This window comes from Sesamum indicum, linkage group LG3 (assembly GCF_026168435.1).
Source record: "Sesamum indicum cultivar Baizhima isolate 11 linkage group LG3, ASM2616843v1, whole genome shotgun sequence".
Lineage (NCBI taxonomy): Eukaryota > Viridiplantae > Streptophyta > Magnoliopsida > Lamiales > Pedaliaceae > Sesamum > Sesamum indicum.
The window spans coordinates 4,851,777-4,879,285 of record NC_142659.1 but is presented as its reverse complement, the minus strand read 5'-3'; the positions used below and the strand labels follow the sequence as shown (position 1 = coordinate 4,879,285).

The 27,509-nt window shown below is 34.3% G+C and overlaps 5 protein-coding genes and 1 long non-coding RNA gene across 11 annotated transcripts; 3 read left to right on the top strand and 3 right to left on the bottom strand.

Annotated features, from left to right (window-relative positions):
- Nucleotides 1-1,583: 1,583 nt before the first annotated feature.
- On the top strand, nt 1,584-3,662 carry GRXC1 (Thioredoxin superfamily protein). Of its 2 annotated transcripts, XM_011073586.3 has the most exons (5): nt 1,584-1,696; nt 1,823-1,963; nt 3,011-3,099; nt 3,188-3,286; nt 3,403-3,662. In XM_011073586.3, the coding sequence occupies exons 2-5, from the start codon at nt 1,863-1,865 to the stop codon at nt 3,486-3,488; spliced, it is 375 nt and encodes a 124-aa protein (XP_011071888.1). In that variant the 5' UTR covers nt 1,584-1,696; nt 1,823-1,862; the 3' UTR covers nt 3,489-3,662. The 2 variants fall into 2 exon arrangements, with proteins under 2 accessions (XP_011071888.1, XP_088734612.1); XM_088878486.1 differs by lacking the exon at nt 1,584-1,696 and having other exon boundaries at nt 1,726-1,963.
- Nucleotides 3,663-4,190: 528 nt separating this feature from the next.
- LOC105157236 (anthranilate phosphoribosyltransferase, chloroplastic) lies at nt 4,191-8,542 on the bottom strand. Its single transcript, XM_011073587.3, has 10 exons — nt 8,018-8,542; nt 7,772-7,915; nt 7,052-7,213; nt 6,849-6,932; nt 5,604-5,792; nt 5,328-5,418; nt 5,189-5,248; nt 4,926-5,044; nt 4,634-4,768; nt 4,191-4,558 (listed from the first exon to the last, which is right to left on the bottom strand). The coding sequence occupies exons 1-10, from the start codon at nt 8,219-8,221 to the stop codon at nt 4,517-4,519; spliced, it is 1,230 nt and encodes a 409-aa protein (XP_011071889.1). The 5' UTR covers nt 8,222-8,542; the 3' UTR covers nt 4,191-4,516.
- On the top strand, nt 4,689-6,453 carry LOC148788611 (uncharacterized). Its single transcript, XR_016064607.1, has 2 exons — nt 4,689-4,827; nt 5,140-6,453. It is a non-coding gene; the product is annotated as an uncharacterized LOC148788611 (long non-coding RNA).
- A 6,406-nt stretch (nt 8,543-14,948) lies between the features above and the next one.
- Nucleotides 14,949-18,165, top strand: LOC105157237 (Mitochondrial import inner membrane translocase subunit Tim17/Tim22/Tim23 family protein). Its single transcript, XM_011073589.3, has 5 exons — nt 14,949-15,175; nt 15,618-15,722; nt 16,714-16,969; nt 17,051-17,128; nt 17,703-18,165. Exons 1-5 carry the CDS (start codon nt 15,137-15,139, stop codon nt 17,837-17,839), a joined length of 615 nt encoding a protein of 204 aa, XP_011071891.1. The 5' UTR covers nt 14,949-15,136; the 3' UTR covers nt 17,840-18,165.
- A 537-nt stretch (nt 18,166-18,702) lies between these two features.
- LOC105157447 (uncharacterized) lies at nt 18,703-21,647 on the bottom strand. Of its 2 annotated transcripts, none has more exons than XM_011073855.2 (2): nt 19,120-21,647; nt 18,703-18,985 (listed from the first exon to the last, which is right to left on the bottom strand). In XM_011073855.2, exon 1 carries the CDS (start codon nt 21,396-21,398, stop codon nt 19,218-19,220), a length of 2,181 nt encoding a protein of 726 aa, XP_011072157.1. In that variant the 5' UTR covers nt 21,399-21,647; the 3' UTR covers nt 18,703-18,985; nt 19,120-19,217. The 2 variants fall into 2 exon arrangements, with proteins under 2 accessions (XP_011072157.1, XP_088735173.1); XM_088879047.1 differs by having other exon boundaries at nt 18,703-21,028; nt 21,129-21,266.
- Nucleotides 21,648-22,304: 657 nt separating this feature from the next.
- On the bottom strand, nt 22,305-25,762 carry LOC105157446 (uncharacterized). Of its 4 annotated transcripts, none has more exons than XM_088878243.1 (3): nt 25,627-25,762; nt 25,325-25,407; nt 22,305-25,229 (listed from the first exon to the last, which is right to left on the bottom strand). In XM_088878243.1, the coding sequence occupies exon 3, from the start codon at nt 25,225-25,227 to the stop codon at nt 23,029-23,031; it is 2,199 nt and encodes a 732-aa protein (XP_088734369.1). In that variant the 5' UTR covers nt 25,228-25,229; nt 25,325-25,407; nt 25,627-25,762; the 3' UTR covers nt 22,305-23,028. The 4 variants fall into 4 exon arrangements, with proteins under 4 accessions (XP_088734369.1, XP_088734368.1, XP_088734367.1 ...); XM_088878242.1 differs by having other exon boundaries at nt 25,589-25,711; XM_088878241.1 differs by having other exon boundaries at nt 22,305-25,407.
- Nucleotides 25,763-27,509: the final 1,747 nt, after the last annotated feature.

The following is a 27,509-nucleotide window of genomic DNA, read 5'->3' as shown; positions in this document are numbered from 1 at the left end:
AAAAAAAGTATATTTAAGTTAATTTGATATAAATAAAAAGTATATAAACCATAATTAATTACCTAATTTGTCTGAATTAGAAAGTCCGCATCAAATTGAAATGTATTTGATAAAAAATTAAATATTTGGGGGAAGTTCAATTTTGTCGTGGATTATTTTATCATATCCATCATGAAAACCATTTCGACGTGTATTTAAAGTCCAAAATCAACATTGATGGAAAATTTAAATTTCAAAATCTATAGTCACAAAACTACCTAGTCACTCAAGTGCAGAAGAAAAGATAAGTTTTCAAGCGATGTTATAATGGTTTTTGGGGGTAGTGTTACGAAACTCGTTATAGAATTCACATTAAAACCTATTATAAAATTCGACTGACTTATCAATCTTATATTCCAGGTATGATATCTCAATATTTGTTAGTCGGATTGAACGAAATTTCAATAAATATACGATTGTGTCTATTTCATCATATCTAATGGTCTGATTGAACGATACACCAGTTTAAAAAAAATCATACATTTCGGATATGATATCTCCACAACCGTGTAACAATATTTTCTCAAATTGCATCCCATGTAAGACTGATTTTGTTAGCTTGATCATATGGAACGATATTTAAAATCGAATTGTTTGATTAAATGATATAATAGAAGAATATAGGATGACAGTAATATCCATACAAGATTTACAGTTATGAATATATGAAATTATTTTATTTTGCGAACATATATCAAGGACAATTAAAATGGATTAAGAGGCAGTTTACATAAATGTAGATGTTATATTAAAATTATGATGACGATGGAGATGGGTTTGATTTTTATTTTTTATTTTTGAAATTAATGTTGTTTCTTTTTTCCAAAAAATTATATGAAAATTATGATGGAGATGAATATTACAATATAATTTTTTTCCTTGCTCGAAGTGAAAATTCAGATTGTGATTACTGACTTCTAAAAATTGTTACGATTATCAATAAAAATTTGTAATATAAAAGTGGTGAGATTTTTGTAGTAAGAAACTAAAAGATTGAATTATTTAAACTTTTTCTACTAAATGTTTCATAAATATTATTATATTATAATTTTTAATTATTATATCATTACTACTGTAAAATAATTTGTATTTATTAACAATTATTATTAAAATAAACATCACTAATTAAATTTATAAATCAACTTCACCACTTGAACTAAATTTTCATCAACTAACAGTTCACTTTTTAAGTATATATCAAACTGGTTTTTGACATACAAGATGGAGGATTACCTCATAAAATTACTGGTATACTCTTGGAAATATTCTTTTTCGGCATTCACATCCATGACGGTGGTACAATTCAGAATAAATATAAATTTTTATTCAATTTTTTTTGTTAATATTAATATATTCGATAATTTTAATAAATAAAAAAAATTATTTGTTAAATAAATAAATTTAAGAACCAAAAGTATTTATGAGTAATTAAATTTTTATCAACAAACAGTTTACTTGTTAAGTATATATTACAAGAATTTTAAAAAAAAGTATCAAGAATTTTTGGATATACAAGGTGGGGAATTACTGATATGCCCTTGGAGAGATTCTTCACCAAGATTGGTGATGGTACAATCTAAAATTCAGCATATGTGCAAAGTGAAAACGATCCACCACACTCCAAAAGCAGTGGAAAACAAATTCCATCGTTGAAAATGTTATTCCCTTTCCTGATATATATTAGCATCCCATTTTCAAATTCAGAAGCTGCCATCTGTGCCTTTCTTGAGGGACACTAAGCAGATTCAAACTTCTGACACCTGTTTTCTTCTCTCACTCTCAGGGATTGTTGATATAAATCAAGAATTGAGGGAAAGGGGGAAATGGGATCACTCTTCAGTTCAGCCCATAAAAGGGAAGATATAGAAATGGCTCTTTCCAAGGCCAAGCAGATTGTTTCTTCCAACCCTGTTGTGGTTTTCAGGTGATCCCTTGTGTTTCTTTTGTCTGATTCTTTAAAACAAAGTTGGTCTTTTTCAAGAATTTCATGTTCTTGATGTTTTTTGGCATAAGGGTAATGTTTGAGAATTAAGGAAACATGATTTTTGTGGCATTTTGGTGTAGAATACAATTGGAGTCATGATTAAATGGAACTGAAGTCTTTATTGTTCTAGTTTTAGGCTTCAATTGCTTGGTAGCATATACTGTGATTTTACCTTTGTTTGTTAGCTGGAGAATTTCTTAATGAAATTTGGACTTGTTGAAGAATTTGAAGTAGATGAAATGCCAAGAAACATGATTTATGCCTTTGAAAGAAGATCAGTTTCCATTGTTTTATGATCAAATCCGTTAAGGGCATGGAGGAAATGAATCAAGTTGTAATCTTTGTCAACCAAATGTGTGGTTCTTGGTGAATTCAGCTTTCAAGTTTGTGCTTCTGTGGCTTCCTTCCAAGTCTTATTTCTTCAAGGATTATACAAAGAATCATAAGAGGGTTGCTTGTAATGTTGATGATTTTCATAGGTCTTATGTTTTATGATGTTTCATGCATTTACGTCGAAATTCTTGGACTTATTACAGCTAAGAAGGATAAAAGCCATAGCAATTTCAGTTTTTGGACAAAGTATAGTACCTTGGCATTTAAGAAAACAAAGAATCAATGGAACTAAATGTTTATGCAATTGTTGTGAAGCAGTAGTATTTTCATATTCATTGATTTTCGACTTTCAGCTTTTGGTTTAATCTGCGTTTCTCAGTCTGTGAGAATTAGAATAGTTTTAATACAAGATTATGATGCAGCCAGCAGTTATATCTTTGCTCTGGCTGCAGCAGTTCTGTTAATTTTGCTACTTTCTATGACTGTAGAAGGTGAAAATCGATGTCTAGCAGGTCTCAGCAATGACAACTGATCATACAAAAACATATTGAATAATGTGACTAAAATGTCACCTCGATTTATTGGTAATCTGTTCTCTGTTACTGAAAACTTTGAATTGTCATCCTCTCTTATACAACGTACTTGTTTCCACAGCAAAACGTACTGTGGATACTGCAATAGAGTCAAGCAGCTGTTTTCCCAGCTAAAAGTAACATACAAAGTCATTGAACTAGATGAGGAAAGTGAGTTTCAAGATCGATGCGTTTGCCTCTAGCCCTTTACTTTCTTGTGCTATTATTGACACCATTCCCTTCTGCCGATCTTTCTAAGGTGATGGTGATGAAGTTCAGACTGCTCTCGCAGAGTGGACGGGGCAGAGAACTGTCCCCAATGTGTTCATCAACGGGAAACATATAGGTGGCTCTGATGGTAAGTTCTGGCAACTATCCAGTAATTTAGTTAGCTGAACAAGTAAAAATTGCTTCTTTGCTGTACAAGAACTGTTCATTTAGAGATGTAAAGTTGCATTCTCTCTGTGTATGCAGCGGTGGTAGCAAAGCATCAGCAGGGCGAGCTTGTTTCCCTGCTGGCTGAAGCTGGTGCTATTCCTAAACAGTCTACTCAATTGTAAATTTCCATTAGGGGCTGGAAATAAAGCGTATGTATATCAAATAAAATGGAAAGTTTAAACACTATATAGAATGCTACTTTTGTATTCTTGAAGAAATAATAGTGTTATGCATCAAATTGGCGAACCTTTTGCCTGTATGGTGATTTAAGTGCAGTGATGGTTTCTCTTTTCATATTTTTACTTATCCTTTGCATCATGTTTTCCTTCTGATGTATAATGCTTAGGGGTAATTACATTGTGTAATTGTGTGTCTGATCTTTTGTGATTTCGAAAGTTACATATAACGGATACACTTTTTTGTCAGTCAAGATGTACTGAATTTGTTAGATATTAGTATAAAAATAATTTGATCAGAAAAGATTTATTTGATAAAAAGTAAATTAATTTAGGAGTAAATATATTAATTCAATTTTTTTTTGCTAATATTATTAAATTTCATTAATTTTGACCATAGAAAAAGATTCATTGATCAAGAATAAATCAATATGGGAGTATATATAGATTTTTATTTAACGTTTTTGCTAATATTAGTAAATTTTATGAATTTTAACTAATGAAAAATTTATTTGTTAGAGTCAATTGTATTAGAAGTAGTTTTTCAAATTTTAGAAAATTTACATATAATTTTATTAAATCTCAACGAGAAAGACAAGCTACGATCTAATGTTTATATCTTGAAAAGAGTTTCGTGAGGCGCAAAAGTCAGAATCAAGATCAGACTTTGAGGATATAGTACAAGAATTGTGGCCATGTTGCTAATATGTGTACAAGATTCTCTCTTACATATCAGTTCTCATAGTAATGAACTCTGAGAGCGTGTGTTTCTTTTTCTCCCAAAGAGAGAGCGAGAGAGGGAGGAGGGAGGTGTAAAGAGAGAGTGAAAAAGAAGAAACTTAAAGATTACAGCATTTAAGAGGTCGGACCTACAAAACTTCCTTTATTCTTCTCTGGAGGAACCTCTCATTGAACATACAGTAGTAATGTGGTTGGGTGAAAATTGAATATTTGATGTCTCTGTTGGTTCGCATTTATGTTAGGATGGGTGTACCATTAAATGCTTCTTTCACCTTCTGAAAGAGGAAACAAAAGCTATTAGCTTCAGCCCAGAACATAAAACCAACACTTACTACATCTCATGTTCTTACGTTAGATGTATCAATCCATAAATCAAGAGTCTTGAGAGCTTTGCCGGATACATGTGTTTCACGGGCAAGGTCCACTCCTTCGGCCAGACTGTTTACGCTTCCGCTGACCAAGAGTGCAGCCGCTGCGTTTAGTACCTGTGAAAGCCATTGAAGCATAAGTTGATTTGTGTTCTGTATAAATAGCTTCATTCTTGGTAAGTTTCTTCAGTTCTGTAGATCTCACTGGATTCTTGAATACAACAAGAACAAAAAGGCAACTAGTGGCTCAGAAAGGATGGAGTAACAAAATTACCAAGGCATCGGCAATAGACCCCTTCTCTCCTGCTAGTACACGTCTAAGTATATCCGCGTTGTAGTCTGGGTTTCCACCTCGCAGGTCGTCCAGAGTGCAGCGAGGGATCCCGAAGTCCACTAATAAATCATATAATTGAAGTTGAAGTAGCAACTATTAGACTAGAATCTGCTGAACTTTATAGAAAGATGACGAAAGAATTAAATGTGTGCAGTGAACGAAAACGAGAATGATTTGAGTGAAGGTAGCAAGAAGATTCTTACATGGATCAAATGAGAACTTTTCTATCTTATCTGGAGTCACATCGAGGACTAGTCCAGGCCCTGTGTAAGTTTTCAGGAGATTTGAGTAGAATTTTATTAAACTGAAAACAGATGTTACAAGACGAACGATGCATCTTACCAAGGGGGCTCATCTCATCCAGTCCCTCGGAGTGAACAATCAATGCTCTCTTCATGCCAAATCTTTGAAGTGCATTTGCCATCTTATGGACCTGGTAAGGAACAGAAAATTTTGTTTAACACACATGGTACATGGGCTCTCGGTCATTACAAGCTTTATTAGAAGAGGAATTTCTATTTAGCATCCTGGGAGTAAAGCTTTCTCATGCTAACATATCCCGACTTCAACTTGCATAGATAAAATTCAAAGAAATCACAACTTCGCCAATGTACTCACCAGCTCTTCTTTGTACACCCCGACAACAGCAAAAGGAACTCTTGCTGGATTCAACATGGGGCCTAAGATATTGAACACAGTTTTTACTTTAAGCTTTTTCCTGATAGGTCTGACAATTTGCATTGCTGGATGATAAATTGGAGCCATCATAAAGCCAATTCCCGCTTCATTTACACATCTTGCAACCCCCTGAATACAATGAAAATAGACAACAGCGGATAAATGGAAGGGTAGAAAAGTCTGCAAGGTAGCATTGGAGTTCCTGTTCATCACTTGCAGCCAATGCAGCTTGTAGTGCACACTCATTAACTTTATGCATCATGTTACATAACCTTTTCCAACGTTCATTTATGCAGCTGCTGTAATGTGTTCTATAGAATCAAACTTCAGCAAGTGAGATGGGCGTGGGGGTAATATTCTACATTACTCTCTGAGAATGCTGTGCTGAAAGAAAGGATACACTCTGAGAGCAACATGAAGCTGATTATGTAATTCTGTATATATGAAATCGGGAAACTTTCCTGACAGTAGTATTTGGAGTACGGACAAAAAAAATGGATAAACAAAGGCTAGTTATACTTTCTGATGGATCCTCCATTGGTTGAGCTACTCAGTGCTCGGACCTCAAAACCTGAGAACAGTGATTCTTGAGTTCAAAAGAAAAAGAAAACCACAAGGTAGTAGCCTAGTCAGACACATAGGCACATAGTTTCTCAAGAAGATGTCAAATTCTCAAACTAGTAGGCCTATGGGCTTTCTTTCAAATAGCATCCTGATGGGGCTGTGCTGACTAGGCTTGTGGAAATTCTGGACTCATGATCAGATCAAAGGAGGTTTTCTTTATTGTTCCCCTTCCTCTCCCTTATTCGCCAAGAAAGATTAAATTGATAGATGGTAAATCAAACTTGTTTTTATTTTAAATTTAAATTTTATGAGTTACATGTTTGCATGTTGAAGATGTGTGGGCGAATGAATTGGAAACTCATCACAAAGATCAGAGTATACTAAGAAGTATCTCTTCCCACGACCAAGTATTTTAGAATATCCTTATCTTTAATAACTGTTTCATGAAAAGTTCAGGTTGGAGTGTCGAACTATAATTTCAACCATGACAGTATATATTAAAAGCAGTAATCATTAAGCCGTCATTTAAATGTGAGATTCTATTCCATGACATTAGTGCATCAAAAGAGACAGTAATTTAAGCCACTCTTAAACCATGTAAGACACTATGACTGCATGTACCTCTGGTTCCAAGCTAATTGCAACGCCCAATGCTTCAAGTACATCAGCACTGCCACAAGCAGATGAACTAGACCGGTTACCTTGCTGTGATGCATTTGTCGATTTAAATATCAGTTTAACCAAATTATCAAAAAAAAGAAAACCAAATAAAACAAATCTTATGAAACAAGATTAACATCCAGCGAATATGGACCAGAACTTACCTTAGCAACTTTTGCGCCACAAGCTGCAGCAAGGATTGAAGCTCCAGTGGAAATGTTCACTGTATTTGCACCATCACCACCAGTTCCAACAATGTCGACTGCATCGCTCAGTCCTTCGACTTTCCTACAGTGTTTTATCATTGCTCTTGCTAGCCCAACTACCTATTTAAAGATAGAACTCAGTATTTATTTCTTATTACCACAGGGGCAATTTTATCTATCGTGCCAGCACAAGTAAATGAATCCTTGTTACTTCCATATAGGAGTTGATTCAGACTTTCTAATGTCAATTCAAGTTCGACAGCAACTGATTACTTTTGCACCAACATAGCTGCAAGCAGCAGTTCATAGACGGCAAGGATTGCTACGAATTCTATAAAAATACATAGGTCATATCATTTCCTTCTTCCAGATCAAAGTCAAGGTTCCCCATTGTATAACACATCGAAAATCACTCAATTCTATATCAGATGGCAAACGAGCTTCTTAAACATTTTATCATCATAGAGCTAATGCATTCTTTGTAACGGATGTCGCTACCAATACTCTTTCAAAATTTCAGATTTCACGAGAAGTTGGATAAAACTGGAAAATAGCAAATTTTGACAACCAACACTATGCATAACATTCAAAGACACAGCAAAGGATATCAACATGAAAACATCAGCATATAGGTCCTATAATCAGAATGATCATCTGCACATAAACAGCAGCACTTACTTCTTCGTAAGTTTCACCTTTAGCTCTCAATAGCACCAAAAACGCACTAATCAAAGCCTCATCAGCACCATCCAACAAGAAATCAAGAGAGGCCTCAGCTTCAGCTTCTGATAAATCCACCCCGCTTATCAAAGCCTCTATCAACTATAGCCCACCAAATGAAAACGGATTTACCAAAAAAAAAAAAAAGAAAACAGAACAATCCAAAACAAACACTAACCCAATTAAAAAGAACCATTTTTTCACCTGACTAAAAGAAGACACAGGGGATGCATGGCTGCTTGAATTCGGCAAAGCAGATGGCCGAAAACTCGAACACTTGAAACCAAAAGGGGATTGGAAATTTGTATTATCTACCTTATATGGTGGCATAAAATGGCAATGAACAACAGATGAACACTGAATTCGAGGTGGAGATAGACAGAGAGTGTTTTGCATCAAAACAGACATTTTTTCCTCTTGGCAGGAAGTTTCAGAGTACAAGTAAAAATTGATGGATGGATGGCAATGCAGTCTTAATGAAGGCCACTTTTTCTGAAATATATATATATATATATACAGCAATAAATGTGATCAAGAGAATGCACGCTTTGCTATGGTGAATAGTGCCCTCTGAATTATGCCAAAAACGTTGACAATGTGAATTAACTGGGCGCGACGGTTGAGTAGAGAACAGGGTTAGATAAGATTTTGATTAGGGTTTTCAGATCGTTGGAAGCTGATGACTATCTTTTTGGCAACCCGACGACGACCGTACTTTTCTTGATTTTCTTTAATAATTTGGCTGTCTTGGATTTGTCAAAAGAGTATTTTACTACATCACAGAGATCATGTACCTCCAACTCGTATCTAAATACAATCAATTTGATTTAATTATATATAATTTTTTTAAAATTTAAAATTTATATTTAATATTTTTTAATATTTATTTTTAATTAATAAAAAAATTTCTTCGTTAGTTAAATTTACTAAATTTGTAGTATTTTATAAAAAAAATTGAATGAAAATCTAATTTACCTCAATTGACTTATTATAGGCTGAATGAATCTTTTTTCTTTCAAACTACTCTTATATATCATCACAAGCTACTGCATGTATAGAGGTATATATTCATAATTATAAGGATGGTTTGGTCAGAAAAAGATTTATTTATTTTGTAATAAATTAGTAATAAATTAATTGTGATAAATATGGATTGTCATTTAATATTTGTCCAAATATCAATGAATTTGATGGATTTTTTTACTAAAAGATTTATTTATTTGTTAGAAGGAACATTAAATATTAGGGGTACTAAATATAATTTATTAAATTATAATAAATTTATATATAATTACGACAAACTTAAATTTAATGATGTAATCGCATTATTCAATTCGATTGATGTCTGATTTTGAGTCAAATTCGTTCAAATTATGCTTGATTTAGTAGATCATAAATTTCAATTATTAAAAATATAACAATCAATTTAAGATATCTATAATCATTTAATTATAAAAATAAATTAATAATTACTATTAAAATAAAACAACGCATTTTCAATACTTGAAAATTGAACCAATATTTTTGTAACTACATTGTTTTTTTCCTAAAATTTGATATAATTATGCGTAAAACTCTATGTGATTTGAAAAATTATATCTAGTACCCCTGACGTTTGTTTATATCTAACAAATATGTTCCTTAATAAGTCAAATTTAATTCACTGAATTGTTGATATTAGCAAAAATATTGAATAAAAATTCACATTCACCCCTGATTGACTTATTACTCACTTATTGCATGTGAAATAGATATATTCTGACCAAAATATTCTTAATAGAATAATGCATATGCGGAGATAGGGAAAAATGCAATTTTGGTCGCCCCTTGTTCCAGGTGTATTTCAGAATAACGATTAAGGAACTGAACCAAAATTTAATTTTTCCCTATCTTCTCACATGCATTATTCTATTAAGATGATTTTGGTGAGAAAAAAATTATTTTATCTGTAATTTATCAATAATAAATCAATCGCGCGTAAATATATATTTCAATAATTAATAATTCAATATTATATGGTATTTGTTTCTTTCCTTTTCACATTGAATTAAGTGGGGCAATAGTATTTTAATTTTGTCCATATCTAAAAGAATATGCAGCCATCTCATTTATGGATTTAGATAATTGAATGTTACACTCTTAAATGTAAATAACATTATTATTTTATTAATTTAGCAATATTGTATGAAAGTATAATTTGACTAATTTCTTGAAATAACATTTCAACTAAACATTAATTATATTTCTTTTTTAAGGAAAAAAATTGATTATATTACTGCAGATTAAAGTTCATGTTGCAAAAAACTGTTGGATTTAATAAACCAATATCAAAAGATTTTTTTCTTGAGGTTTGCTTCCGTCTAACAAATAAATTTCTCTGTTAGTCAAAATTCATTGAATTTGATGATATCAATAGAAAAATAAAAAAATCTATATTAACTCGTGGTTGACTTGTTGTTAACTTATTGCAGGTTAAATAAATATTTTTATAATCAAATTACCATTATACGTCTTCACACATTAATGCATGTGAGGAGGTATATATTCACTGTTATAAGGATAGTTCAGTCCCAAAAAAATTATTTGATTTGCAGTAAGTCAGTAATCAGTCAATCAAGGTAAATATCAAATTTCATTCATTTTCTTTTTTTTTTGTTAATATAAGCAAATTCAATGAATTTTGACTAACGTGGGGACTTATTTGTTAGACGGAAGTAAATTTTAGGGGCGCTAGATATAATTTTTCAACCACAAGAAATTTATGTATAATTACATTAAATTTCGAAGGAGAGAATGTAATTATATCGAATTTAAATGGGTAATATAACTTTGAAACACAAATCCAAATTTTATGGATGAGCTTGAATTTGAGGTAAAATGAGGGTATATTTCCATAAATCTTGCAATCATTATTTTCACTAAAATATAACACTGACTTTAGTACAAATATATTGTCATTTTTATGAATATTAATTAATCTAAAACTACTATAATGCTGAAAATTTTATTATTTTATGATTTCGCAGAGTTTGAGGGTGTTTGCGTGAATTTATACGTTTGTTACAACATCTTATAAGATATTTCAGATTTTAGAACACATTTGATAATAGTATTTTTTTTTTTTAAAAAAAATGAGCTTTTAAGATCCATAAATAAAATATCAGAAGCTTTGGAAAAATAAAAAAATTCCTAATTTATTTTTAATATTTTAACAAACATCTTCAATTTTATTCATGTTAATCACAAAATTCCCATTATAGTCTTTTATAAGATTCATAATCTTATTTTATTTCAAAAGATTATTTAAAATAAAATCCAAAAAAATAACTTCAAAGACATTTTATAAACATATGAACACAATTTTTAAATAATTTTAGTCAAGCCCCCTATATCTTTTTTTCCACCTTAGGTGGCTTTATTTTACATTACAAATGAAACTAGTCCTTATCTGGGTGGAGAGAAAGACTTCGGACGCAAGAATCTGCCACCTTATGATCTAACTCGCTTACTATTGGATTAATAATTCGTTACCCTCCTGTCTTTAAGGGGACAATCCAATGATTCGGGCACAAGACTTTCTTATGGGAGGTATCGAATTTGAACCTTGGGTGTGTGCGTGTACATAAGGTACGTTAGACTGTTAGTCCCAAAAATTATTGGTCCAGCAATAAACGAGCTGTATTTGATTGATTTGACATTGGGTATGGAATTGGAACATGTATGATTAAAAGTTTAGGGGAAGAGAAAAAGAGTAAAAAGTTAGATGATAGAGTTGTACCAAATTAGAAGAGGAGGGTGAAGGGTTGCAGCCAAGCATGCAATACAACCCCTACAAATGGTTGGAAGGACCACACTTGACACTCCTATTCACCATTCATTCAAATTCAATTAATGCAATAAGTGAACATTAATTGCAAATCTTCAACCAATTTTATATATATATAAAGGAATACCTAATTTTGTTTTCTTTATATGATTAGACACTAAGTGTGCAATTTGGTATATGAAAATGAATTGGGGTGGGGTTTAGTGCATCATTTTTATATCCATCAGAATAAAAAAAGAATAGAGTAATTTTTTTTTTTCCAAATGACTCATTTATCTATTTGGTACAGGGAAAAATGCAAGCAACCCCCTTGTGATATTGCAAATGAGTAAATTACCTTTTTATGAAAAAATAAATAGTAATTTACATCCCTTTATTTTTTAAAACACAACAGTTTACCTCCCTATGATTTTTAAAATAAAGCAATTTATAAGGAGGTAAATTGCTTCATTTTAAAAAGTATAGAGGGGTAAATTATTATATTTTTTTCATAAGGGGGTAGTGTACTTATTTTCAATATTATAGGGAAATAAATTGCTATTCACCCATTTGGTATAGGGAACAAGGTCATGCGGATGTCCATCCCAAAATTCTTCACCCGAGAGTTGATAATATTGGGGCCAAGCCAAATTGCATATTACTCCGCCACAACCCCCTCGTGCCGCCCCCTGTCGCCCCGCAACTTGCGCGACTGCTCATGGAGCTTCAGGTGACGACACTGGTGGTGTCGCCGTAGCTTATTATTATTTTTTTTTTTAAGTTTTTGATAAATTAAAGATTTTATTTAAGAAACAGTAAAATTTTAAAAGATAAGAAAAATTAATTTTTGAAATTTAAAAATAATAGAAAAGGTATTAAAATTATCATTTTTAATACATAAACTAGTAATTTCAATATGAATATTATATATAGTAAATAATTTATTAAAATATATTTAAGTTAAATATGAACTTAAATTAGTTACTAAATTATTATTATTATTCATTAACATTTACATTGATAAAAATATTTAAATTTTAAAAAAATGAACTTAGTATATTTGATGCCTAAGATTTTAGCACCGGGTTCAAAGTTTTTGGATCTTGATGTTGGATTTGAGCTAATCGAGTGAAAGTACTTGAGAAAAAGACCTGCAAAACAACACGTTAGCACTCTTATGCTTAAGTTAGTCCCAGATAAAAATAAATAAATATGAAGATAAATTGTAATGAGAAATTGTGAGAGAAATAAGAATTTCGTAAGCAAGAACACGAATTTTAGAATGATAGAGCAGCAGTGAGAGATTTTCCGAAGGTGAAAGGGGAAATCTGTTGAGGGGTGCCCCTCTTCGTAGGGACTCTAGGGAGTTGTGTGTCTGGCAAGGAAGGTGGGATTATGATGAATAAAGTTGCACCTTATCCCCTCATTGAGCAGCAAGTCTTTGGATGAGGAAAGACTGTGAAAACTCTTGCCTCGCAAGGAGTTCTCTTGGAATGAAGAGTCCAACTTTTTGAGGGCACCTACCTTCCCCCGAGTTAGGCTTGGAAGGGAGCACCAGGCCTTCGTACTGGGTCTCCTTCTTGGGCCAAGCTTGATGAAGCAAGTTTCATCTTTGGACAAACTTTGGTGTGGGAGGCTCCCTCTTAGATTGAACCATGTTGCAGGGTGCTTCTTTTTTGGGCTAAACCCAACGACCTAGGCGGGCTGGCTTTCTCCTGGACTGGCGGGCCTGGCATTTCTTCATAGACCAATCATATTTGGGCCATACCAATTAATATTATTTTTTAATAATTTGTATCCTATAATTTTTATTTATTACGTAAATTGATTTATTCTGCTTTGGTAATATTTTTCTACACCTACATATTTGTTGAATATTTTTTCTTAATATTTAATGTTTATATTATTCTTTTTTGTATTTTACTATTTAACTAGATATGTAAGGAAATAATTATTTAATTTTTTAGTATTTAATCATTATACTATGGGTGTACAAGTATTTTTAAATCTTCGTAGTTTGTTCAATATAAATGTATTATATTTTTTAGCAAATTATTAATACAAATTATATTCACAATTATATTAAATAGGCATATTAAAGAGAAAATGTAGATAAATAAAAAATACTCAAAAAATAAGTTTAACGTCAATGAAATAAAGGTTGGTCTTTTTATACACGATAAAGGACATTTTTGTCAAATTCAACCCAAAAAAAATCCGATTTCACATAGCGCTTGCGTCTCTCACTCTCCGTTGGTTTCTAACAGAGAAACATTTTTATGCACGGTTAATGAAAATAGAAGACTTTTTCCCCTATTTTCTTAACATAGTAGGTTTTCAACATTTCACAGTAACATGAGGGCAAAAATGTAATTTGACCTTTCTTGTGTACAGGAATTCTAAACAAAATATAGCCTCAAATGTACCTTAAAAATTATTACCTAATTAAAATTTATGAGTTTTTAGTGCGAATATTCATAAAATTTGCACCAAAAGATATTGCTTTAATTAAAATATCGAATGCAAGAAAATTACAATCAAATAAAAATATTAATATTACAATTAAAATTCTAATAAAAAAATTAAAATTAGTGATCCAATTAACAAATTTAGATTCAGAAAATGAAGAAAAAGGAAAGTAAAAGAGGGAGGGGAGGCGAAGAATAATAGTTTTTTTATTTTTTTTAAATTATTTGGTATGATTGGAATGGAAGTAAATTTTAAATATTTTTTCTTATTTGGTATGGGAAAAGCAGATTAAGAAGAAAAAACTAATTTTTGTAATTCTAGTGAATAACCCTTCTCTTTATTTTGTAGTAGAAAATAAATAAATTAATATCATAGTAATATAGATTTAGTATATCAAAAATATAAAATTCTTATTAATAAAGATATTTTATCAAATAAGAATAAGAATATTTTATTAAAAATTTTAGAATATGAATTCGAGTTCAAACATCGGTGCCTTTGTTGATACAAAATATAACTTTAAAAAATTATATATATGAATATATATTGGCAAAAGAGTAAATAAAAAAAAATACTATACTTCTTTGTCTTTTTGGATTTATACTTTTATTTTTCTCCCAAATTCTAGATGGAAATAAAATTGAACTCCAAAGGGATTTTACATATATCGAGTTTTACTTGACTTCTATCTCTTCCTCCTAACCAGATAGTCATTTTTACTTTCACTTTTCTTATACTTTCACTTTTTACCCCAATCAAACACAGAAAAGTTTGTGAGTAATAAAGGGCAAGTTAGTAATTTGCAAGGGTTTGGTTTGGAGTACTAGAATCTGTGAACAAAACAACTCTAAAATCGCATCACCCTCGTTTAGCGATTTCAGCTGGCGGTGCCGCCTCGAACATCATGACTCAAAACCGCAGCCGAATCAGCTTCCCCAGATCTCCAATTTGTGAAACGCTGTCGTATGTGCATGCTCTTGATTGTGCCCATTTCGCGGGGTTTGGATTAGGGTTTTAGTTTTTCTCGCTTTTGTCTGCTTCTGGTAGCAATGGAAACGCCTGAACAACAAGAAGATACAGTCAATTATGTGAGTTTCTCTATGTATGGATATGATTTTTTTGTATATATTGATGCATTCATTTTTTGTTTATTACATGTGTATATGATCTGAAAATGATGGTCCTGCGTGTAATTAAATATTTATTAGCATGAGAAAATGGATATGGGTTTATGCTTGGATTCTTTTAGAATTATGTAATGAATGTAGGTGTTGCTCAGTGCAGAGTTAATTCTAATGCTCCGGTTCTCGGACTGAAACACAGCTCGAAGCTGGCAAATAAATACAGTTCGATCAGTTGTTTCAATATGATGAATTTTAGCTTTTAGCATATATGTGTTGACTATATCTTGATATGGAATCACGAAAGCTTGCATGGTCATCTTGCTATTCAAAAGTTGATGAAAGCTAGGATTCTTTTTTGAGAATATGTGGCTAATAAATTGATGGTTAAGATCATTTTCTATGACAGAGGACTCAAAAATTGGCTGGGACTGTCAACTGGGGCACAGCAACCGTCATTGGTGTATTTGCTGGCATGTTGTATGGAGGTAGCAGAGAGGCCTCTGCTTCTGTGGTAAGTATGGATAAACCAAAGTTAAGTTTCATGGTTCCATGAAGTATATTTTCTTTTAAGAACCTTCCTGTTCCTTGTCTCTGGAGGCCATGGTAAGAACTCATTATGAAACTTGTAATATTGTATTCCAACTGATCCATGAATACGAGATGTTTATTCATTCGACCCCACATGAATCAGGGTAATTAGATGCATCTGCTTTTGCATACTTAAAAACCTCTTGTGTTATGATGTCCAACATTGTTTCTATAGGAACTAAAATCCTTCTTTTACTAAGTTATCCAATCTCTTGTCTGTGCTGCTAAAAAATTTAATGCAGCCAAGAAAATGAGTGTTGAATAAAAAATTATATAGCCGTATTCAACCTTCTTACTACTGAATCTTATGTATATGTAACATTGAAATTGGTGAAAGGACAGATGATTTTACTTGTTTATTGGTGTTGAAATGTTTTAATTGTTAACTTGGATTAGTGCTTTGCTGCAATAAAAAGGTTCCAGAAACCTATGTAGCTTACTGGGCCCATGTTCAGTATCTTGCTTGTGGCTCTCTCCCATGAGTATGAGACAAGAGCTTCAATCTTCAAGTCATATTTTTTATCAGTAGTCTGTTGATTAACATGATTATCGATGTGATCTTTTCATCTATAAAAGAGGGTTTTGCATATTGAGTTAATGATAATAATTATATTCTGAAACCGTAAGTCTTGAAATATAATCATACTACAATGCATGACGATATACTGTAACTTTTGTTTTCTTTAGTTAATGTTTGTTTTCTTTAGTTAATGGATGTCTGATAGCGAGGCATGCTTTTTATTTATTTTCAAAGTCAAGATCACACTTACTAGTTGGTTAGCTTTATCTTTTCTTTTATTGGATTGCATATGATGAACGTGGTGATACTTGAGTTGTCCCTTAGTGGATGTTTCTTAATTGTAAACATTCATGGAGGACTCTGTTTATCTAGAAATATTTGTTTCTGTATACAGAGCAAGGATGCAGAAGTAATGTTGAAGCTTGGAAGCACTCCAGATAAGCGTGAACAGTATCGACTCATGCGAGATGCAATGGAGAAAAGATTTATCAGAGTCACTCGTGGTTCAATAGTCGGTGGAATACGCCTTGGGATGTTTACTGCTTCTTTTTATGGTTTGCAAAACCTGCTTGCTGAAGAACGAGGCGTACATGATGTTTATAATGTAGTTGGAGCTGGTTCTGCTACGGCTGCTACATTTGGTTTAATCAGTGAGTAATTTAAGGAATTTTCAAGAATGTTTTTGTCCTGTTTGAGAAGTAATAATACTTCTTCTTCTTTGATATCTACAGTGCCGGGTTCACTTCGTTGGCGCTTAAGAAATTCAATGTTGGGTTCAGTTCTGGGTGCAGCGATCTGCTTCCCCCTTGGTAAAGTATTCATGGTTCCATGAGCTATCTACCACTGTACAATCTTTCATATTTATTATCTTTTTCTTATATATGCAGAAAGCAAAGATCATCTTGCTTTTTGTATTGTTTTTTCAAACTAACTCTGCTTATGAGCATATTTAGTGACCTCTTGTTGGCACTAATGTTCTTTCTCAAGACGTGATAAGTATCCATTTAATGTTATGCTGGTGATTAGACGATAAGTTATGCTTAATTTTTGTTGTGACAATGTGAAAATTTACTAGGCGTTTCTGTTTATGAAATTAACTGGAAGTTCATTTTAACTGAAGCTGTAATACTCTGAAACTGCAATTACTTCTGACACATTCTTTCTTTGTTTACAATCTTCTCTACCTTAATAATATTTTAACTTTTCTAAGGTTCTAGTCAATCCATGCACATATATATGGCTATTATTGCAGTTATTGGAATGAATGCCTGTGATAATCTTTACCATTACTTTCAGAAGACTGAGTTTCATTTGTTACATAGATAATTTCAACCTGAGTTCAAGTCAATTAAGAATGGCATTAATAGCAGTGTTCCGTTACAGGTTGGCTTCATCTGAAGCTTGTTGCGAAAGCAAATGAAGGGAAATTGTCTACGACTTCTGAAGTTAGTGATACTGTGGAAGCAAAGAGCGGGATTGGTGCTGCAGTTGAGCGGCTTGAAGGGAACTTAAACAAATAGGAATTGAGTGTTTAAGTGCAATAACCATGAGAAACAGACAATACAGAAGTACCTGCAAAGGCTGAAGCAGACTTGCTTTGGGTTGCCCTTGAGATCGCATGCGACATTTTTCTTATATGTGAAGCCCATTTGGTTGATGAAGTTGGAGAAGAGGTGATTGCTTTGGTATAGACAACTTAATAAAGGAAGACCATAATGTGTTGTGTTCTGAAACCATCTTTAGATTTGAGATTAGATGGAGATTGTGTAGAGACTAATGACTTCAAATGAGTCTCCAATGTCAATGAAATTTCTCTTTATATAGAATGGATTTGTAGAGAATTAAATCTCTCTCTCTCTTAATTCTTTTTCTTGTTTGTATTTGGCAATAGAGGATGCTGTTATATATTGAAAATGCTGATAACTTCTACAAATATATACTAACTCATGATACCTCCAACATGAGGAAAAGGATGAAGGCGAAAAAGAGGTAACAAAAGGAAGCACTTTTTCAACTCTACTGGAGTTTGACAACCATAATTTTGTCGAATGATTTTGAATTTGACTTTTGTCTTTGGTTGAAATATATTTGGATGAAGAGGAGACTATATCTCTTGCCTCCATTCAAAGGAGATTGACGAGGTCAAACAACTGGAAAGCGAGAGTGTTTCACTGAGTAATGGTAATCGCAATAAGCTAGTACAAGTGCAAAATCTGAAGAGATGGGAGCTCCCCTCCTGTCATCGTGGAGCAGGTGGAGAGGTGGAAGAGTTGAATGGCACAAATTTCTGCATGCCAGACAATTCTGGGATCTAAACGTGTTGGTACCCTTTGATGATAATGTTCCTTTTCAGGAACATTTCACGAAAAGAACACAAACAGTATCTACTAAGTATGTATTATTTGATAAACACTGTTACAGGTGATTTTATTGGCTATTTTCATTCAAGTCATTATTATTTATATCCTTTCAACATTCCTGTAGATGAGAGGGCAAAGCCTCCAAGGCCACTACTTATTAGAGTAAACAGAACAATTTCACCCAGGGAAGACCGACACAAATTTTGATAGACAATCTTCCTCCCTTGCTCATGCACTTCATTTAGCAGCTGATGCTTGTTGGTTCATCTAAACAGTTTGATCTGTGTATTTCTTTGCACGCATTGCCTGATTGAAAGTATCACAATTTTTTATTACTATATGTTTTGAAGTTCGAAAGAATAACTGTTGCTTTTGCTCTTGATTGTATTCCATGGTTCACGGGATTAAACACATTTATTCTTAGGATATCTTCATTTTACCTTTATTCAGGAGGTGTTCCTCTGCTTTCGTGCTCTGTCTTTGCGGCAGGCTTCCAACTGAATTACGAATGAGATTTCTGCTTTGCATATATAGAAATCTAATATTTCCTCCTGATTAAGTTACACCACTTTTCAATAAATTCTGATTCATCAGGATTTGACCTTGCTGCTGTATGTTGCTGAAGGATTCTGAGAATTTCTTCAGTTTCTCCCAAAAGTAGAGCTGCTTGATGGACACTCTTTTCCTTATCTGTTATGCCTTTGCGATGGCACTTCATGATTATAACATGCATTAGATTGGTAAGACAAGCTGCCATTATATTTGCAATCATATTGCATAACTGTTTGAACAGTTCCTCATCTGTTGGGAGACAATCACCCTCGTATGCCATCAAAAGCCTTTGGCAGATCCTGTACATTGAGTTAGCGGCTATAACCTTAACTGGCCAGTTAAGAGGGTTGTCCATGAGGAAATCTTTCACCTCCCTCTTGAAATCGATGATGGTCTTTTCTCCTTGTTTTGAGAGCTCTTGAAGTGTCTCCTTTGAGTTCCCACCTTTCCGAGAGGTTTCGTGGAGGTCGTTGTCCTGCCACTTGCGGTATAGTTCAACTCCGACCCAAATTGCATCTGCTGCATGTCTGCTGTTTTCTAAATTTCCCTTATTATCCAGGCTTTTCTCGATGAGATTCACATAGAAGAGGCCTTCGTCCACGCTCTGCAGTAGCCACTTGACTTTGTGCTTTGGGATGTTGGGAAGTGCAGAGGCGATGCTCGTCAGAGTCACCAGAGGCAAAGACCAGCACTTGGGAGGTTCTTGAGAATGCAGGCTTGGGACTTGGTTCCTGTCAACTTCTTTCAACCCTCTGAAGTTGCCAATCTTGTGAAGAAGGCTTATCAGGTTCTTGGGTTGCTGCTTCTTGCCGGTCTGTATCAGTTTATCAACCTCATTGCAAATGTTTATCTGGATCCTTTGAGGTAACTCCACCTCACCCTGAAGTAGCAGGACATAACGACTAAGATCCAGCTCTGAACGAAGTTCTGATTCTGAGATCCCATGAACACGTGATGTGCTAGAGCTGAATAAATTCTTCAGTCTTGTGATGCAGTGGAAGCATGAAAAGATTGGACTTGCAAAGCAGAAAGAGAGAAACCGAACGCCTTTGCTGCTTAGAACGATCAAAATCTGAACTTTAACAAGAAAAGTCAGGATGAGTCCTTTTGTATTGTGGAGAACTTTTCTCCACTTGTGGTCTCTAATTTGCAAAGGCAACGAACTCTCTTTCCACTCCACCAGCCTCTGTGTCCAGTAGGCTTCGATCTTGAATTCATCCTTGAAGCTCCTCTTGCCTTTCTCAGAACATTTGAACTTTATTGCAGTGTAACATCTGAATGCAGGAGCAATAATTCCCACTGCCACACCAATAGACTGAGCAATAACAATCCATGTACTTGACCATCCATATTTGGAAGCGGTCACGTTAATTGTTCTGTACTTAATCAACATACGAATCTCAGCTTGCACCAAAATGAGAGCAGTCAACAGACAAACAAAACCTGAAGCAGTGCAGGTTACAGAACGTGCAATTACGAACTGGGGGCTACTAGTCTCTGCCATCACCCAATACTTCTGAATCCTTAGTCTCAGTTTGTCAAACACAAGATTTCCCTCCTCCATAGACTCCAGGAGTTGTTCATCAGAAGCCATTTTCAGCATTTCATGGTACTTTGATTCCAGGTATCTTTTTGTTGCGGGTACCATTACAGCTGAAGAGGCCACCATAACAAGCAAAAGGAGCATGGACGAAGCTGCTAAAATTTCCTCAGCAAACATTCTTCTATCAAAGAGAAACCGTCTCATTTGGATTATTTGAACACAGACATTCACAATGACTGTGATCACAAGAATACCTAATGCAGTCACATTCATTAGGATATCTTTGTCGTCCATTGACCCCAAACATGTCATGAAATTTCCCATAGCAGTTGACATGAAAATCATGCTACTAACCTTTGCTAGCCTATCCGTTGTAGCCCACATGCGGGTCGTAAGGTCCACTGGCAACTTCATAGCCACGGCTAAAAGTGTCAAGGACGTAGCATTGAGCGAAAAGAATTTACTGGGAAACCAGTGTTTCTTGCTTCGGAATCCATGAAAAGTGTCAGCTGCCATTGCAAGCGTGCAGATTAGAGAGGCTGCTGCTACATACACGCCTATCCATGGCATCGGCGCCTCGAGTTGCTTCTCCACATCTGCAGCTATAGCATCATCACCTGGCATTGTAGTCAAATTTCTTTGAGGTAAGGCCTTTGTTATTGGAAATGGAAATTCTTTCTTTGTTCAAAAGTGAACTGATCAACTAGCAAATTTCACACTTGTTGAATAAAGAATCGAAGGGTCAAAACTTTTCTGAATGTTTCCTTTCTTTCTCTAATGATAATCCTGTTTTGGCCCTGCAAAAAAAAGGAGTGGACAGGAGGGGAGAAGAAAGTCTTCATGCGAAAATAAGGATTAGTGAGATACTATCAATCTGTTGTGACTTTCAAGTAGCTCATCGTAGTCAACAAGACATGGCGGGCGCGGAGGACTTAGTCAATCATTCCATAGTCATCTTGAGATTATAAAATTTATATTTATTTGGCACAACTCGGTATTAAAGTCAAAATATTCTCAAGAACGCTGCTTTGACAGAAACGTGGATACATGCATGCTGCTTTTTTATATCAACCTACACTTAAAAATTGCAATATTATCATGGTTGAATATTATTTAATTCATCTGCTTTCATCATCAGTGAGGCTGTTTAAGGGACTATTGTCACACTAGGTCTCATTTGGGAGGGCGGGAGGTGATATTGCTACCTAATCTCTTTATATCTGCTTCCACATCCATCTAATCCACCAAATGCATATTTTATTTTATATCTAGAGAATCCAATGCCATAAGTGAATTTCATTTCTCTCATGTGAAAAATAATTTTCTGGAAATAATTGAATAAAATGGGGACCTGAATATCTTCAAGTTTGGCTGCTGCGGCAAGGAAGTTCCCTGTCTATTGAAAGTAGTCTCCCACTGGTTTAGGCTCAGTCAAGTATAACATCTGATATGACTTCAACAGCTACAGCAATCCGAGTAGGTCCTGCTCTACATCTTTTTCTCTTCCTTTATTCTTTTGGTTGGCTGGGGTGGGGGATAAAGGAATACTTTACCAGAACAGATGTTACAAAAGATTGCAACCAGACCATCTCCGGAAGTACTTGCCATTGGAAACAACTAAACTATGTCGCTATGATATCTATGACCGATTATGTGCACAATCATGCAGCAACGGGGTCTAAGATTTATCTGAATTCGTGTGACATTCATAAAGCGTGCGTTTACATAATAGAATAATATTGAGGTGTTCTGCATGATCCAGATTGAACCTTTACAAAGTTAACTTAAACATGTTATGTAGACAAGACCTTCACTCTAGCATAGACAACTATCATATGCTGTTGTCACTTATAGATGAGCTCAAGCAATATGCTCACAAGTGATTGAGGGATGTTGATTTCTTAATCATCTGTATAGGTAATAAACTCTTACTCTATTTGGTAGATTGATGATTTTATTAATGGTTGTTAAACCATCAAACCGTTCAACAAACAGAGGAGGTTATTGAGGTGCAATGCTTTTAGTAGTGCTTCAAACGCAAAAGCACAGATTTGGGTTGCACCACATATTACAACAGAGCTGGGCTGATCATGGTAGATGATAGAGTATTTGGTTCAACATGGGCAGTAAGAAATTATTAGAAACTATCCTGATAACATCAGCTTTTTTGCTTTTATCATTGCCATCGTCCATCCATTTCTGTAGTAGCTTGCTCTTCCCTGGTTGTTGAAGCATCTGTTTCAATGTTAGGCCTTCAAACAGAGTCCTGATTATTCTTATTTTCTTTCTTCATTAAAGCTCGCCACTCTTCAATGTAAGCTGCCCGATCGGGGTCCAAGAATGGCAGTTCACGTTGCTGGAGAAGTGCAAGAATTTCTTCTGTTTCACCCAGGAGTAGAGCTGCTTTACACACACTCTTCTCTCTTTCTTCAATGGCATTGCGGTGACACTTCATGGTTATTACCTGTGGTAAATTGGTAAGACATGCTGCCATTATATCTGCAATCATGATGGATAACTGCTCAAACAATTCCTCATCTGTTTTGTCATTTTCAGCACTATGAGTCAGCAAAATTGTTCTGCTGATCCTGTACATTGAGTTGGCAGCAATAACCTTTGGAGGCCAGTTAAGAGGATTTTTCATGAGGCTGTCTCTCGCACCTCTCTTGAACTCCAGGACAGTCTTCTGAGCTTTGCCAGAGAGCTCGTGTAGTATCTCCTCGGCATTCTTTCCTTTAAGGGATGTTTCATGAAGATCCTTGTCTTGCCACTTGTGATATAGTTCGACTCCGACCCAGACGACATCCGCTGCAGTTCTTATGTTTTCTAGATCACCTTTTTTATGCAGGGAATCTATAAGCTTAATGAAGCGGAGCCCTTCAGTGACACTGTTCAGTAGGTGATTGGATTTCTGCTTTTCAACATTGGGAAGTGCGAGCGTGATGCTGGTCAGGGTGACCACAGCTAGAGACCAGCAATAAGGAAGGTCTTGAGAATTCAGACTTAAAACTCGACGACTATCAAATTCGATCACCCCTCTGAAGTTGGATGATTTACATAGAAACTTTAACAAGTATATTGGCTTCTTCTTCTGGCCTTTTTGAATGACTTTATCTACCTCTTTGCAGATGTTCTCCACACTTTCTGTGGGCAGCTCTACTTCCCCTTCAAGCAGCATAACATAATGCCTAATGTCCACCTCAGAGTTTGCAGTGGATTCTGTGACTTTGTGATGTCGTGAGGATCCAGAGTCAGATACGCGTCTCTGCCTCAACTGTGTGACGTAGTTGAGGCATAAGATGGTTGGAGTTGTAATGCAGATGGAGACGAGGAGGACTAGTTTACTGGCAAGAACAACAAGAAACTGAACAAAGATGCAGAATTTGAGAACTAGTCCTCTCAGGCAATGAACAACTTTTCTGAACTTGAGATGTCGAATTTTCACAGACAACGATCGTTGTTCCCACTCCACCATCTTTTGAGTCCAATAGCCCTCTACTGTGAATGCACCTTTGATGGCCTTACTGCCGTTGTTCGATGACCTAAACCATATGGCAATGAACCATCTGGCTGCTGGGGCAATGGTTCCCACTATCACTCCAATAGTTTGACTGATCATAATCCATTTGGTCGACCACCCATAACTGGAGTAATAGTTATTCAGTATGCTGAACTCCATTCCCATCCGAATCTGAGCTTCCACCAAAATGAGAGCAATCAAGAAGCTCACGGCACCAGATGCTGTGCAGGTAACAGAACGAGCTATCACAAACTGAGGGCTACTAGTTTCTGCCATCACCCAATATTTCTTGATTAATACTCTCAATTTCTCAGTAGTAACTCTTCCCATATCTACTTGCTCTTCGTTTAAAGCCGATTTATGCATCTCATGGTACTTCTTTTCCAGGTACCGTTTAGTGGAGGGAATCATCAGGGCCGATGAACTGACCATAACAAGCAAAATCAGCATAGCAATAATGGCTAAAATTTCTTCAACAAACACCAGCCTTCCACTGAGATAAGAATGCACTTGGATAACCTGGATGCATACATTAGCTGTCACTGTGATCACCAAAATGCCTAAAGCCGTGACGTTCATCAGAACGTCCTTATCACCCATGGACCCCAAAGAAGTCAAGAAATTAGCCATGGCGGTCGACAAGAACACAAGGCTGCTGACCTTCGCCAGACGATCTGTCACAGCATACATCCTAGTAGTGAGGTCAACCGGGAGCTTCATCGCCACTGCTAGCAACGCCAAGGAGGTCGCGTCCAGCGCAAAATATTTAGATGGGAACCAATACTTTTTGCTCCAGAATCCGTGGAAAGCATCGGCAGCCATCGCAAGCGTGCAGACTAGAGACGCTCCAGCAACGTACATACCTATCCATGGCAACGGCGCCTCAAGCTGTCTCTCCACATCCGTGTTGGCATTAGTTCCCTCCCAGGGCATCGCTGACAGGTTTAACACAGTTTATACCTTAATTTGTCAAGATAATGATTTAACAAGGGACAAGTTCATACAAGTCAAAATGAAATTCTTGATCAACCTGAGTTGGATTAGAGGATCTTTCATTATACTAACATTAAGATCAGGGGATGGAAAGAACTGAGAGCAGACTTATCTTGAAATCTGCAAAGAATTGAAAAAAAAAAAAATCTTGTCAAAGGGTGACAAGAATACTTTTATATTCCAATCCAGCTCATCAGTGGACAACATGTCTAAACATGACCATGTAATAAAACTTTAATATGTTCACATGCAGATCAAAATAAAGTTTGCTTTTAATTACAAAGTGATCTTTCATGCAGACCTGTATATAATCTTAAAAATGGAATCTGGCATAGAGACCTGTGTTTCATTGTTTTGAAACTGTCCTTTTCTGACCACAATCAAAGGTACAACATATGAGCATTTTTCTGTATTTCCAGCTCTTGCACCTGTTGAATCTCTGTTGTCTCCGGGTCTTCTTTTAGGTTGACGGCCCACCAGTTCAAGACTTCAACCAGCAGGGATTTGTATTTTGTTTTGACCCGCTTGCTTTTGGGCCGGGTTAAGGTGACTTTGAATAATTTGAGTTTAAATGTTGGAATCAAATCTAATTAGTTGGTTGAGTTGAGATTGAGTGAGAGCTTAGTTTTTTAATTAGATTATCTTATAAGATGTTTAAAATCTTATAAAATAAAATTAATTATACTTAATTTTTTTAATCTAAAACATTTTAAGATTATATGGACATCGCCACAAAAAAATTCTCCATTTTCGACTGAATTCCATCCGTTAGGGTTTTAATAAAAAATGCTGACATTAGCAAAAAAAAATATAAATTTTCAAATTTGTCCTTCATTTAACGTTTTTAAGTATATATATATTTTTTACTTATAAAGGGATAAATGTAATATATATATAGTGCAGGTTAACATAATGATATGTTTCCCTTATAAATACAAGATTTATTACATGAAAATATTAAATGAAGATTGAAATGTGAAATTTATGTAATTTTTTTTACTAACATCAATATTTTCCTTCAAACATCATCCCCGATACCACACAACACACAGCTCGTATGATACTGCATCATCACTGGTACCACACAACACATAGCTTGTATGATAGCCCTCATCAATCATATCACACATCTCGTATGATATGCCACATCATCTCCATTGATCAATGTCAACACACAACTCGTCATTAATCATATTATCATAAATCATTGCAATATACCCCCTCTCAGTTAGGTAAGTCATATTTTATTTTAAATCACAACATCAACATCTTTAACCTAATCATTCAATTTCATTTAATAATTATTTCCTTGTCATTAACTTTTTCATTCGATTTCATTCCACAATTAATTTAAAATCACATAATCATTCATCTAACATTCGTACAACACAAATCACTAATAAACGCATATAATAATAATTTTACAGAAGCAAATAGTCAACATCCACGATCAAACATATAAACAATTAATATATTATATCCATATAATATATATATATATATAATTAGCTATATTTCCTCGAATGTCAAACGGTTACAGTAATATAAATGGGTGCTCAGTCTTCTACTTTATCGTTACGTTCTATAATACGTATAATCAATATATAGTAAGTATCATTTCGTCTGATGCCAACATTGCCATCAAGCTCATTTGGTATTCTCTTTCGATATCATAATATTTCTCAAATATGACATCCCAAGATTTCTTAAAGATAATTTTCTAATTAATATTTCTATTAATTGTCTATCAATTCCTCGCTATTGTAAAAATATAATTAAACACCAATACATACAATTAAGTATTTGATCAATAGATCTGATGAAATTGAGTTAATTAATTTTAGTAAAGATTAAATCTAAATCAAGTAATTTAATTAACCAATTATAATATTTTAAGTCAAATATGATATTTAGTTAATCACTAATTTAAATCGTCAAACTCATAATTTTTTTTGATTAAATATTATCGTAAATGGACTAATCAAATAATATAATTATATAAATTAAATAAAAAATTTCGTACCTATTTTCGTTTCCGCGTTAGTGTGTGTGTGCATAAATGTGTATGTGCCCAAAATGGGGTGTGTGTGTGTGTGTGTTTATAAAAGAAGAAAGTGAGGCGGTGGGTGATGATCATGGGTTGCTGGCCAAAAATTTCATCACTTTCCATTTTTTTTTTTGTTTTATTTGATCTTTTTCTGAAATTTCCATTACATTCTTTT